This window comes from Rhinolophus sinicus, linkage group LG05 (assembly GCF_036562045.2).
Source record: "Rhinolophus sinicus isolate RSC01 linkage group LG05, ASM3656204v1, whole genome shotgun sequence".
In the NCBI taxonomy this organism is placed as follows: Eukaryota; Metazoa; Chordata; class Mammalia; order Chiroptera; family Rhinolophidae; genus Rhinolophus; species Rhinolophus sinicus.
In genome coordinates this window covers 84,970,478-84,984,420 of record NC_133755.1, presented here as the reverse complement: position 1 = coordinate 84,984,420, position 13,943 = coordinate 84,970,478, and the positions used below count along the sequence as shown (strand labels likewise).

At 46.9% G+C, this 13,943-nt stretch overlaps 1 protein-coding gene across 1 annotated transcript in view; it reads right to left on the bottom strand.

Moving 5' to 3' along the window:
* Positions 1 to 13,943, bottom strand: part of LRFN2 (leucine rich repeat and fibronectin type III domain containing 2) — a 187,008-nt gene that overhangs the window by 39,121 nt on the left and 133,944 nt on the right. The window contains exon 2 of the mRNA XM_019751559.2: positions 7,219 to 8,643. Coding sequence (XP_019607118.2) covers positions 7,219 to 8,618 — 1,400 coding nt within the window. The 5' untranslated portion in view covers positions 8,619 to 8,643. The remainder of the gene's footprint in view (positions 1 to 7,218; positions 8,644 to 13,943) is intronic.

The window sequence follows — 13,943 nt, the reverse complement described above, 5'->3', positions numbered from 1 at the left end:
CCGACTCCAGACTCACTTTTCTCTGCGATGCCTCTGACAACTTTGTCACTTCACAATGGCTCACCTGGTGAGGCACAGAACCCCCAAATCCTCATCTTGACCTATTTCTGAGTGAGACCCAAGTTTCTCACTGACACCCGTGTTCTCCTTTGCTCCAACATTGCTGGACCTTAAAAATGTGGGGGAAGCAACTGAAGCTAGGAGAGAAAATCCCATCAGATTTACAACGGCTTATCCCATCCTTCCCAGGAAGAGAAATTATAGTTGGTACCCTCAACCCAAGTCTCCAGCCTTAATAAAAACTCTGTGAGGTGTTAGTGGGATGTGCCTCCCAGCATGATACCTAGTCTTGGGAGACCATATCTCTGGTTTACCTTGTGGAACCTTGGGAAATCTACTCAATTCATTTGAGACTTAGTTTTACCATCTATAAAATGGCCTTAATATTTGTTCTGTCCACCCCCACTTGTGAATGTTAGGTTTCAATAGTCAAACAGTATGAAAGAAATTAAGAAAAGTTTAAAAATATTTAGAAAAATAAAATCCAAAGCAGGCTGATTTTGATTTTGGTTCCAATCAGGGAATTGCTGGTAAGCTTTCGTCTTCATCCTCTCCATTTTCCTCCTTTACGCTTTATTCTTCCTCTGCCTGTGCAGGCTCAACCTGCCCTTTCAGTAGAAGCTGGGATGTCTGGAGAAGCAGCTGAGTCAAAGCACCTGGCCTGCATAGGTAGCAGGTCCTGTTCCTAGCATGGCCTTTCCCTTAGGGAACACCTGTCCCTACCAGTTTCTCCCCATATCCACAAGATCCCAGGTCATCGGTAAATTTCCCTCCAATCCATGATGAAGATGGTTGCATTTTCATGGGGAGGAGGCAGATCTCCACTGAAGTGTTGCTTGATAAGATCCCGATGGGGTGGGAAGTGGCTGAATCTGCCCTCTTATCCTTTCCCCAGGTGGGAGATGGAGCAATAGGTAAAGATGTTCGCTCACCAGCCCCATCAGTAGGGTAGTCCAGTCTCTCCAGGGTGGGGAACTTGTCTGATAATCATGGAAGAATATGATATGGAAACTGGGGCCTGCAGACAGAGCAGGGGGCATGGACTGCCTGCTCTCTCCCCCCACCGTAAGGGTCTCTCTTCTCATATGCCTCACGTCCCCTACCCGGAGATGATGGCAGCATAACAAGCCCCACGAAGACATGACTGCATCCTGGCTAATTCCGCACTGTGCATTAGAAGCATGCTTGCTGTTCCCTTGGCCCTCCTGGGGTCTGTGCCAGCCTGGTGACAGATGTTCTTGATGATTCTTGGAGGCAAGTGTTTGTGAATGTCACTTGAACTAATAATGACATGCAGGGCACTTAATTTTCCATGTCATACCAGGAATGAGGCCAAGCTGGGAGGGGCTGCTGCTTTTCTTGGGGAGGGACCCCCTTCTTTCTGATTCCCCTCTCAGCACCCTTCCTCTTCTCCTTATTGACCCCTCCCCCCTCTGACACTGTCCCCATTAATGCTAGCCACTTCCTGCAGGGGCAGGCTCTGGGGCTAAGGGATGAGAAAGTCAGCCCTCCCCACTCACATGGGAAACAGGCCAGGCCCCACCTGTGAACCGTCTGTGGCCAGCGTGCCCAGTGCCTGCCTGTAGGGCTCAGCCATGTATACTCAAGGAAGGCAAATGCCTTGGGAGGTCAGCAAGAACCATGAGATAATTAGGGAGACAATTATCTGACAAAAGAGCAAGACGTTATTTCATAGCCAAATTCACATCCCGAGTTATACATGATTTGGAATTACCCATGCTGCTGGCCCCCTTCCTGGCACGTTTCAGAATAGAACCTGACATTTTCAGACCATGCTCACAGCTCCCCAGTACTACTCTGGGACCTTGGCATGGGTCAGTGGTGCCCTGTGAGTAACTTGTGTCCAGGTCTGGTTGGATAATCTGAGCCACTGCCAAGGTCCATATCTGTGACCTCAGGCCCTGGGGCTCAGGAACCCCTAACACTGGGAGGCAAGATGCCACAGCGGCCCCAACTGGTAAAAGCAGGTAGTTTTAGCAACTGCTAAACATCGTCTGCAGCATGGGATGATAAACGTCTTAAACAGAGTGATAGACTGTCTGGGCAGGGCTCATGCAAGTCACATGTTCAAGTCAGGCTGCCCACTCAGCAGCCCTGGCACAGACTCAGCTGGATTCTGCCTGAACCCTTCCGGTACGGGCAGCTCACACCTTGTGGTAACTCTAACCTATTCTGCTGTTGGGCAGCTCTGATGTTCAATTCCATTCTGTTCCTTTCATCAAATGTTGACTCAATAGCTGTTGTGGGCCGGGACTTACTAGGAGCTGAGGGTCCAGAGATGAGTACACATGAATAACACATGCTAGAGAGGGAGAAAGCTACAAAGCCAGATCATTCCACAGCCAGGTGGAGAGCAATGAGAGGGGTATGTAAAGCTATTGCTGTTGGGATTTTTTTGTGTGTGGGGCCAATGCCTACTTTCTTGCCTATGGGTGCACGCACATGTGTTTTCCTCTCTTCTACTCATAAGTGCTTTGAATAAGTTAAGGGACTTCTTGTCTAAGTCCTGTCATATCCGAGGTAATCTTTTACCATCTCACATAAGCTTCCAGAATCCCATTCTCATCTATTGGTCACTGGATACACTGCAGTTGGTAAAGATGACTCTCAAGACTGTGCCATCCTATATTAAACATATTACAGCTCTGCTCTGACCAGCTTGAATGTTTCCATGATTAGAATCATAACCTCCCATGATCTGAGCCCCTTACTTCTGTTAACACAACCAAAAACTATTGGAGTCTTTTAGCAGCTTCCTCACTTTGTAGTCATGACATCTTTGAGTTCAACTAAAACTCTGAGCCTATGCTACACAAAATTCCATTCCAACCAGATTTTCCTCACCTCAAACTCATGCAATTCAGTCCTTGAACCAAAATGAATACATGTTTTCTGTGTTATTATCCATATCAAGAAGAAAATATATTCCCATTGCTCCATTTTGTTCCAAACACGGTGTGAGATTTTGTCAAATGCCCTATACAGTTGTGATGCACTCTGTTTATGGTAGTTAAGTCACCGCCAATGGACAATCCTAGGAAGTTTTCCATACCCATCAGCCCAGAGATTCGGGTCCACTTCCCCGGTGGAGAAGTGTGAGGGCACGGCCGGGTGGAGAATCGCTGTGCAAGAAGGAATGTCACTAGGAGTGCTGCCCTCCTAAATGACGAGGAGGCAGATTCAAAGGTTGAGAACTACTGGTCAACAGTGTCTCCTGAAGACAACTTAACCGTTTGGCAGGGTTTGCTCCCTGTGAACCCACATGGGGTCCTGGCAATCAGCCATCTGTTGAGAAATCCCTTCTAACATGTGGAATGCCCAGGCCCAGCCTCGTATTCTATGCTTTGTGTGGTCTCTTCTTTGAAAAGTAAACTATCCACCCTTTTCCCATTGTAGGCATTTCCCTTTCTGTTCATGCCGTCTCAGGACCACGCCCGCAGACTTGGGAACTGTGTCTATCTACTGTTACTTTCATCCTGACGTGACCCCTGTGGAGTGGGGACCAGCAGTTATGTCCGGCAGGCAGTGGATGCATAACGTGTCTCTACCGGGCTTCAGTTTCCTCTCTGGAGTATTGGTCTTCTCCTTCCCGGGTTGCCTGGATTCTGTCTCTGCTACTTAACCCCTGTGTAACACCTCCAGCAAGTTTTTTATAGGAAAAGTGGAATAAGCATAGTTCTTGCCTCCTAGGGTTTTGTGAAAACTAAATGAGTTAGTATGTATGAAGCACTTAGAAGATTGCCTGGTGCAAGTAAGCTCACTGCAGATTTGTACCTTCGCAGCAGGTCTTCTAACAGCCACGCCATTTCGTTGTAAGGTTGAGGAGATGCTGTAGGATAGTAACTCTTGTTTATGTCAACTAGCCTATGGTAAAATTGGTTTTGTTAGACGTAGTTTTGCTTAAAGTCACGGGACCTATTGACTGTACTGCTTTTGTTCTCCTTACTGGGGATGGTGGAGGCAAATTGAAAATTGTTGGGCTTTGCCTGCCAGCTCTTTTCTAGTCTCATTGCAACCTCCTTCCCAGCCAGCCAACCATGGTCACTTTTTTCTTCGTGCTCTGAACATAGATTAAAAAGTCCTTGTTGGCTGAGTTTAGCTCTCTCTGTATGGTGTGTGCTGCTCTTTAATATTCATCTTTGGATATGGGCCTTTCTTCTCTTCCTTTATACACTTTCCTGTCAAAGTCTGAGAATATCAGAGAGCCACGGGTGTCTTTTCTTTCTTACGGAGATGATTCCTTTTCTAAAAATCCAGTTTTTTGGGTTTTTTTCCCCTTGACTCTCCTATTTCCCTCAAGCCAGAATGGCTGTGAGGACATCAGACAATACACCTCCAGAGGCTGTGTGTAGGTGCTGAAGCCAGAAGGCCTGGGTTCCAGGCAGTCCTGCCTCTTTCTGGCTCGGTGACCTTGGAGACTTGTTTAATTCTCTCGGCCTCTTCTACTTCTTGGTAGGGAGAAGGAGAATTAAATGAGATACTGCCTGTAAAGCTGCATGTCAGGCACACAGTAAGCTGGCGATACTTCGCTGGATCCCTGTTACTATTATCCAGTGACAGACTCACCTTGACCTGTTTGTCTAAAATTTTGGAGACATGTCTCCTTAAAGACTGAACTCTGTCTTAACCTTCCTCTTCCATTTCCTTCTCCAGGATGGGAGACAAGATAATGGTCTTATTGTCACTCTTGTTGTTACTACCATTCCCACCAACAATAATAATGATAATCTGTATTCCTTGAGCACTTATTATGTGCCCACACTATTTGGAGAGCTTTCCATGCTGTAACTCTTCCAGTCCTCTGGATGCCCTAAGAGGAGCTCAGCATTATTACCTGCACTTATTTTGTATTCCAAGGTTTCTGATGCTTCCATGTTATTTACGTTTATAAACCTAGTGTCTCCAGGTTCTCAATCATCAAGTAAAAGCCATTTGAATTCCTGCCTTGGGTGATTTCAGGAGTGTACACCCTACCCCTCTAATCACCCTCCCAGAGTTTCTGAGACCCACCCCCAGGGAGGGTACTATTTTGGCAAAACTGTGGTCAGACTGCGCATTGTCAGCTTCCAGTGGTGAGAGGGTAAATAAATATTCATATGCACCGTATAGAAATCATACTTTGCTCATTAAACAGTAATTCAATCCCTAGGAAAATATGCTAAGGAAATCATTGAAGCTGCACAAATATATTTATGTACAAAGATAGTCATCACGACCTTACTTTTAATATTAAAAAATGCTAAAAAACCTAAATGTCCAACAATAAAAAATTGGTTAAACAAATTATGGTACAGTCAAGTGAAAAAATACTTTAACTCCTTGGGAACTAAGCAAGCTATAATGTTGAGTGGAAGGAATTAAGAAACAAAAGTACACACTAGACTGATCATAAATATTGTTTTGAATTGAAATAATATGGAGAGGTTAATTTTGAACGGTGGGATTACAAGTCATTTTTATTTCCCTCTTTATCATTTTTCTCTATGTCCCAAATTAGCTACAAAGACTATTTATTAATTTTATAATTAGAAAAATGCATATATGTATGTTTACCTTTAATTATATATCTATACCTATACATCTTTCTACGTGTATATATGCATATATTAAGTGCTAATGGTGTTTTCTCTACATCCTGAGAAAAGAAGCTGTTCTCCAGACCAGCCAAGTAAAGGGAATTCCAGGTAAGCACATGCCCAGGTAAGGGAACTTCTGTGGCTCTACCCTAAGTCTCCTGGACTCGTTTGGTGAGTAAATGCCTTCCTTACGTGTGCTTCGCCCCACACCTTTCCATCCAGAGACTCATCAACTTGGGAGGTCAGAGATGGAAGAAGTGATAAATCAAGGATTCTTGACCATGGGCCCTTCCGGTGTCTGGTGAACCTACAGGATCCCTTCTCAGAATAATTGTTTTACATGTGAAAGGAAAGATACAGGATTTCAAAAGCAACCATGTGTTCCTAGCACGTTAAGATTCTGGGCCATGTCCCTCGGTGTAACGCAAACCAAAGCTACCTGAGATAGGAACTCATCTGCGGTCAGACCTCTTAGCCCTCTGGCCTGTATCCATCACTTTGTGAGCCCCTCCCTCCCTCTGAATGATTTTGGCAATTCTGCTGCAGTTTTTCAGTCTTAAACCTCCCTTCCTACCAGGCCTAGGAAATGCCCCCTAGATCCTCACAGCACATTTACAAGGTTAGCAACATTGTCTCCATTTCCAGATGAGGAAACTGACAGCCAGACAGGTCAGAGCAGGTGGGCAGGATGACCCACCTCCATACCACAGGGGCTCACTGCGACCTGCTCTAGTTAATTGGAGCTCATCCAGGACTTCAGTGAGACAAACTGGGAAAGGACCCTCTTCTTCCTTTAGGGCTGCTCAAAGGAAAAAGGCTGCCTTGGGTAAAGCCAACCCAGAAGAAAGTGGAACTCAGGGAAGATAAGAAACTCAGAGAATGCAGGATGCTTGTGGGGGCTTTTGATCTAGCTGAGCCTGAAGTGGGTCCCTGAGTTTTCAATTCACAAGCCAGCACGTTATCCCTTTCTCTTTTTTAAGCCAGTTTGACTTGGGTTCAATTACCTGCAACCAAGTGTCCAGACTAAGTTACATATGGATTACCCCCATTTTCCAGATAAGGAACACTGAGGCTGCCCAGTAGAATTACATGACTAGCAAGTAGCCAAGCCATGATCTGAATTCTACTTTTCCTGACCTCAAGCCTTAACCACGACTGCATCCGACTCCAGGTGAAGGTCCAGATTCACTCCTTCTTGGAGGAGTCAGATGCTTTAGCCAAAAGTCCCACTTGTTGTTCTTGCCTGTCCTCCAGCTGTGGTTCCAAACAGGAAGTTTGGAGGCTTATACCCATATGACCACCTACCACAGCCATGCCCCTAGGGGGAATGGTTCTCCTACACACACATCTCCTCGGGCTGCCCATGTGGGTTCCTCTCTTCTTCAACTTGTAGTTGATGTTCTTTTTATCTCCTTACCTGGGTGAATGGCACCCTTTGCCAGGGAATCCCCACAGGTATCTTCCGGGAGGAGGAGTTTAGGTGGGAACAGCTCAAAGCCCTCCTGTCACCTCCTCCTTCCCCAGCCAGACCCTCCCTGCCTTTGCCGCAGCCTGGGCTCACCTGTAAATCAGTACCTCATCGTCAGAGCAGTTGTACTGCAGCTGGTACATCTTCACCCGGGGGGCTGACTTGCTGACCGACCACTTGACCAGGGCTGAGGTGGTGGTCACATCGGACACAAGCACGGCCCGTTCTGGGGGGCTTTTGGGAGGCTCCCCACCTCCGCTGCCGCCCCCTCCCCGGCTGGTCTTGCTGGAGCCAGTGATGTCCGAGAGGCGTGACTTGGGGGGTGCGGCGCGGCTGGTGCTATTGCTGAGGTGTGGCAGCTGGACGATGGAGACCTCCACCGTGGCTGTGGCCTCACCTGCGGCATTGGCGGCAATGCAGGTGAAGGCACCGCTGTCCTGAGACGTGGTGATGAGGATGTCCAGGGTGCCATTGTCGTACACGGCAGTCCTTGAGGAGTTCCCCACCAGGCGGTCATCCGGGGCCACCCAGTGGATGAGGGGGCTGGGGTCCCCGATGGCCTTGCACTTGAGCATGGCCGCCTGGCCCTCCAGAACCAGCAGCTTGTGCGTGTGCTGGGTGATGAGAGGCGGTTCGCACACAAACTCCTCCTCGCGCACGTGCCAGAAGTAGCGGCCCTTGAGGCCCCCTGGGGAGCCACACGTCTCCTGGTCATCATCCCGTTCAAGCCTCCGCAGCCAGAGAAGCTCACAATTGCAGTGCAGCGGGTTCCCCCCAAAACTAAAGGACAAGGGTGGAGCAAAGGGCGTGGCAGTCAGCGCGGAGGCCTGGGAGCGGGCAAAGATGGGGTCTGGGGGCAGCTTCTGCAGCCGGTTGGAGGTGAGGTCCAGGCGGGCCAGTTTCTGCAGGTCAGCAAAGGTGCCCTCTGCGATGTGGTCCAGCAGATTGTGGTCCAGGCTGAGCTGGTGCAGGTTGACCATGCGTCGCACGGAGCCCCAGGGCAGGCCGTGGAGGTTGTTGTAAGAGAGATCCAGGTCCTCCAGCGTCAGCAGGAAGTCGTCGAAGGCCTCGTCAGCGATTCCCCCCAGCTGGTTATTGTTAACAATGAGGTGCTGCAGGTTGACCAGGCCACGCAGGGTGTCCTCCCCGAGGCTGGGCAGCCGGTTGCTGTCGAGATGCAGGGAGCGGAGGCTCTCCAGATCCAGGAAGGAGAAGGGCTGGATGTGGCTAATGGTGTTTCTGGACAAGGTCAGGTCCACCAGCCCCGTCATGTTGGCGAAGTCCTGGCGGCCAATGTGGATGATGAAGTTGCCGCCCAGACGCAGCTCCACTGTCCGCCGGTCGATGTCAGGCGGCACGAACAGCAGCCCCTTGGAGGGGCATAGGGTCCCCAGAGACTCAGACAGGTTCTGGCAGACACAGTACTTGGGGCAGGCATCGACCACGGCAAACGCCATGCCAAACGCCAGCAGGCCACCAAGCAGGGTCTCCATGGTCTGGTCACTCAGGCCTCGGTGCCTGGAAGGGAGGGACACAAGGTCACGGTCAGGAGTTGGCTTCCTACCGCCCTTGCCCAGAGCTTCCTCCCTCACACTACCCGCCTCGCCCAGGACAGCAGCAGGAAAGGACATCTGCTCGTGCAAGGTATAATCCTTCCTACCGTTCCCTCTAATGCAGTTCTACTTTTTCTTTTTTCCTTAGCTCTTATCACCTTCTAACAGGCCTTTTAATTGGCTTATGAATTGTGCTCGTGGACTATTTCCTTCCTCCCCCCTAGAATGTCAGGTCGGGGAGGGCAGGTACTTTTGTCTGTGTTGTTAACTGCTATATCCCTTGCATCTAGCGCAGTCCCTGGCATACAGTAGGTGCTCATACATACTTTTTGGATGGACGTATGGACGGACAGACGGATGGATGGACGGACAGATGGATGGACGGATGGATAATTCCATACCAGTGGTTCATTTATGATCATTGGATTTGAAAAGTGTGTTATGACTGTATTTGAAGCAGTTTTACCTTCTTAATTGGTTTATACTAAGCATGAAATTAAATTGGACCAGCATTCCTTAAGAATAAGAACAGGGACAAGGAGAGAGCTGGCCCTGCGAGACGCCAGGGTGAGTGGGGAACTGGCTTTGCATAAATTCTTCCCCATAGAGAATCCACAGCGTATATGCATCTTTGGGAGTTCGGGGAAGAAGAGAAGGTGGTGGGACATGAGCTGCTTCTGAGCACTTAGTGTGTGCTGGGTCCCCTGCCCGGGATTTCAAATACATCATCACATCTGGGCTTCAGGAACACCCTTCACAGAGAAGGGCTTATCTATGTGGATATAGGAAGACTTATCCAGGGTCTGCTAGCCTCCTTCAGGTCTTTATTCAAAAGTCACCTTCTTACCCAGACCCCACCTGGACTGTGCATTCCCCTCTTGCCTGCTTTGCATTTTCTCCTTGAAATTTGTCATTATCTAACTTACTGTATAAACAGAGGGTACCAAAAAAATGTACATAGATTTTAAGAAAGGAAAAAAATGTATTAAAATTGTAATGCTCAATATGTATTGATAACTAAAGATGAATACAAGTCATGTGTATACATATTTTTGGCATTCCCGGTATTTTACCTACTTGTCTTGTTTATTGTTTCTCTCTTTAAATTTTTATTTTATCTTTTTTTTAAATTTATCTTTCCATTACAGTTGACATACGATATTATATTAGTTTCAGGTGTACAACATAGTGATTAGACATTAGTATTTGTGAAATGATCCCCCTGATAAGTCTAGTACCCATCTGACATGATATATAGTTATTACAATATCATTGACTATATTCCCTGTGCTCCACTTTATATCCTTTTGTTTGTCTTCTGCACTGGCAACAAAGCCCCAAGAGGTTGGAACTTGTTTTCACTCACCGCTATATTCTCCAGGTCTAAAGCACTTCCTGACACATAGTAGGTATTTTTGCATGAACAAATTTCTTTTTTTTTTTTTTTAATTTTATTAAATTTATTGGGGTGACAATTGTTAGTAAAATTACATAGATTTCAGGTGTACAATTCTGTATTACATCATCTATAAATCCCATTGTGTAGAAGAGGAAAGCACAGGACTTTGGTTCAGGTCTTTGTGTCTCCAAATCTGACAGTTTTCTCACTATTCCATATGTTACTGTCTGTGGCTCTATTTATGCAGTACTAAAAATTACATCAATTGGATTGGACTTTAGGAAATGATGCACTCTGCTTGTGTAGCATCATGCAGACCAACAGCTCTCACATTGCCTTCTAGGAGTGCTATTTAGAGTTCTGCAAGAAAGGCTTCTCAGGCCAGTGAGTTGGGGAAGGGCTGCCGACTCTCCCTCACTTGGACAAAAGCTCTATACACATTAGCAAGTTCGGAAGGGGTGAGAAATTCTGCCATGGTACAGAAACTGGATTGATGTTTCATTCTGCATTCCTCCCTTTCTTTTGTTTTAGGTAAAGCTACTCCTTTTTCTGAGCAACAACTCTTAATAACTTGAGGAAGCAGAGCTCTATAACTCCCAGTATGGGGAGCACAGAGGCAGACAGAAAAATAGCTAATAAAACAAAGGTATATTGTAAATTTAAAAACCTATATAGTAAATTTAAAAACCCATTCCAATCAGGTACTACTTTATTGTGACAATTTGAATTCCATTACTGTGTCTCTTTAAGGGTAAATCTCCCACCTGAGAGCCTTCAGGGCCAGAGACTTAACCTTCTATTTCATCTGGAGAGAGTGTTGTTTCTAGGCAGCACTGTCCAATGAAATATAATACTATCCATAAATGTAATTGTAAATTTTCTAGTGGCCATATTTTTTAAAAAGTAAAAAGACACAGGTGAAATCAATTTTAGTAATATATTTTATGTAACCCACTATATCCAAAATATGAGTTTGACATGTAATCAATACAAACAGTTGTTAATGAGGTGCTTAACATTCTTTCACTAGTACTCAGTCTTCAAAGTCGGATGTGTATTTAACACTCAGAATACATTTCAAGTGCTCACTAGCCATGTGTGGCTATTGGCTACGCTATTGGACAGAACTATTAGGGCAGATTTTGGCTAACTATAGCCCCAGGGCTGAATCCTGCCTGCCATCTGTTTTTTTTAAATAAAGTTTTATTGGAACACGGCCATGCTCATTCATTTACGTATTGTCTATGGCTTTTATTTTTTTTATTTTTTTTATGCAGAGGTGAAGAGTTCCAGCAGATACAATGTGGTCAGCAAAGCCTAAAATATTTCCTATTTTGCCATGTACAGGAAAATTTTGCTGACCTCTGTTCTTGGAGATTTTTTTTTTTCCTTTCTTTTCATCATCTTAATTATGGTCACGTTCATTAAAAGCCTCTGCCAATATGCCTAATTCCAACAGCTCCACTCTGGACTCCCATGAGCAGCCATCTACCCTGCCAGTCCCTGCTCTTACCAGTCTCCAACCTGAGGGGTACCAGCCCACCCTGACCCAGGCCCCACCAGGCACATGCATCCCAGAGGCATCTACACATGGAAGCTTTCTACCTGCCACCTTCTCCATGCCCAGTGTGTTCTGGCCCGTATGTCCCCATTTCGCTGGGGCCTGGTAAAACAAATAAGAATCGTCTCCATCTGCATTGACCCTCTTTCTATTTTCTAGCACAAGTCTTTGTAAGAGCTGCTTCTGCCCACTACCCCAGCTTACCTTGTTTCTCTCTCTTCCCCTTTGCTCTTCCTGTCCCAGCTGTATTCAACCTTATAAATGCCATGCTTGGTCATCTTCCAGCAATTCCTACATGCTCGTTTCTTCCTGGCTTTCCCCCACCTCCACTCCCACCTGGCCAAGCTCCTTTTCTATCTCCAGGTGTAAGTTTAAACACTACCTACTCTAGGAAGCTTCTCCAAAACCTAGATCAAATCAGGCCCTCCTGCTATTTATCTCTTAGCCCCTTGTACTTGCTCTACATATCAATCATCACACTTTTAATTATAATTCTTTAATTACTTACCTCTCTGCCTTCCTAAACTGTAAACTCCAAAAGGTAGGAACTTACCTGTCTTGTCCACCCATCACTGTATCCCCAGTACCCAGTACCTGACTCATATAAGTGCCCAATAAATATCAATTGAATGAATGAATAAAATATAGTGCTGAGAAAAGTGAGTTTCTGGCATTGGTGCTGAGGCTGTGGATACTGTAGAAACACTGGCTGATCAGCTAAGAAAACCAGCTTTACAGAGTGGCCTAGTCTCAGCAGAAGCTTCAAAGCATTGTCTGCCAACCATCAGCTGTGTGTTCCAGCATCATTCGCCCTGGCAGTGGAGTCAAGGAGGCCATATTTCTCTGGCCCCTGCATCTGCTCGTGTCGAGGCGAGTGGTATCCTTTCTACCCACTAAGGACACAGGGACAGACACGCCCAAGCATGTACCTCACTGTTTAAGCTGGAGGTGGCTGCGTGTGTGATGTACGTGTGTGTGTGTGTGTGTGTGTGTGTGTGTGTGTGTGTGTAGAGGCTGGGTAGTCTTCTGAAAGTCTATGGCCCCATGAGAAAGGGGTCCTCCTTATGTGTTCTTGTCTGTAAACACTGCAGTGTTCTAAGGCTAAGCAGTGCTTCCCAACATTTCACATCATGGCACACATGGATAATGGCAATACTTGTCAGGTACATCTGCATCCAGGGCCGAGGCTGGCTGTTGATGGCCAGTGCTGGATTCCTTCCCCCCAGACCCCCTCTCCACCCTCCCCTGCCCTGCTCTGTGTCCTGGGAGGCGGCCCAGTATGGCCTGCATCAGCGCAATATGGATGGTCTGCCCTGTCCTACGGCATCCTCTGGGCCTTTGTATCCTCAGGTCTGTCGCCTGCCATGCAGAGGCAGCAAGCAAGGAAGACCCAGACACGTTGGGATGCATGCCCTGCACGGGGCCCATTGTTTCAAAAAGTATTGTCCTTGTAAGTCATGCTAAACAAATCCCATTTTGTAAAAAAGTTTGTGGAGGATTAACAAATGTCTAACGAATTCAAATCTGTGACATAATAGAGCTGGGTAAATATGTTTTAAATAACAGCATGGAAGATTACTGACAGAGAAGTGACTATGGAATCTTAATTAAAATTGTATTCTGAGAACTGTTACTTAATATATTACTCTCGCAGTCAAACAAAAAGCAGCTTAAACCCCAAGTTGGGATGGAGGTGAGGGCCTGGGTCGATACTCATAATTCATGCATAGGGAGTTCTCTCTTTTGAACAGGAACTAGAACAATGATGGAAGGAGCAACGTAGTCCCTAGTCCCGTAAGCAACTTGAATGGTAGTAGGTGGTGGAGGAGAGCAAGGAGAGGTGGAGATTAGGAGGAGAGGGCTGGTCTCAGGAACAAAGAAGCAGACGGCAGGGGGCAGGAGGGGCCAGGGGATTATTTGTGGGCGAAGCTGAGAGAGGCTGTGGGGATCAGAAGTGAGACTGTGAAGTGGATATTGGTATCAAATGTCAGAATCAGCCTTCAGAGCAGGAATCCATCTGCAGAGGAGCCAGAGCCTGGCTGCTCAGGATGTCTATGAGGGACTGGGGGAGGAGGACTGGGATGGGATGGGAAAAGTAGAGGGACTTGCCCGGAGTGGCAGAAAGAGAGGAGCTGGCAGAGGAAGTGAAACCCTCTCCCTCGGACCAGCAGTGCCCGAGAGGATCCGCGCCCATCTCTGTCTCTGAGGGTTCACCCAGGGAGGAAGAATGTCTCTTCCCTTCCTCAGTTTCTTCACGCCATCGTCACAACTCTGCCAGGTGAGTGCTGCCACTAGTCCATTAGGT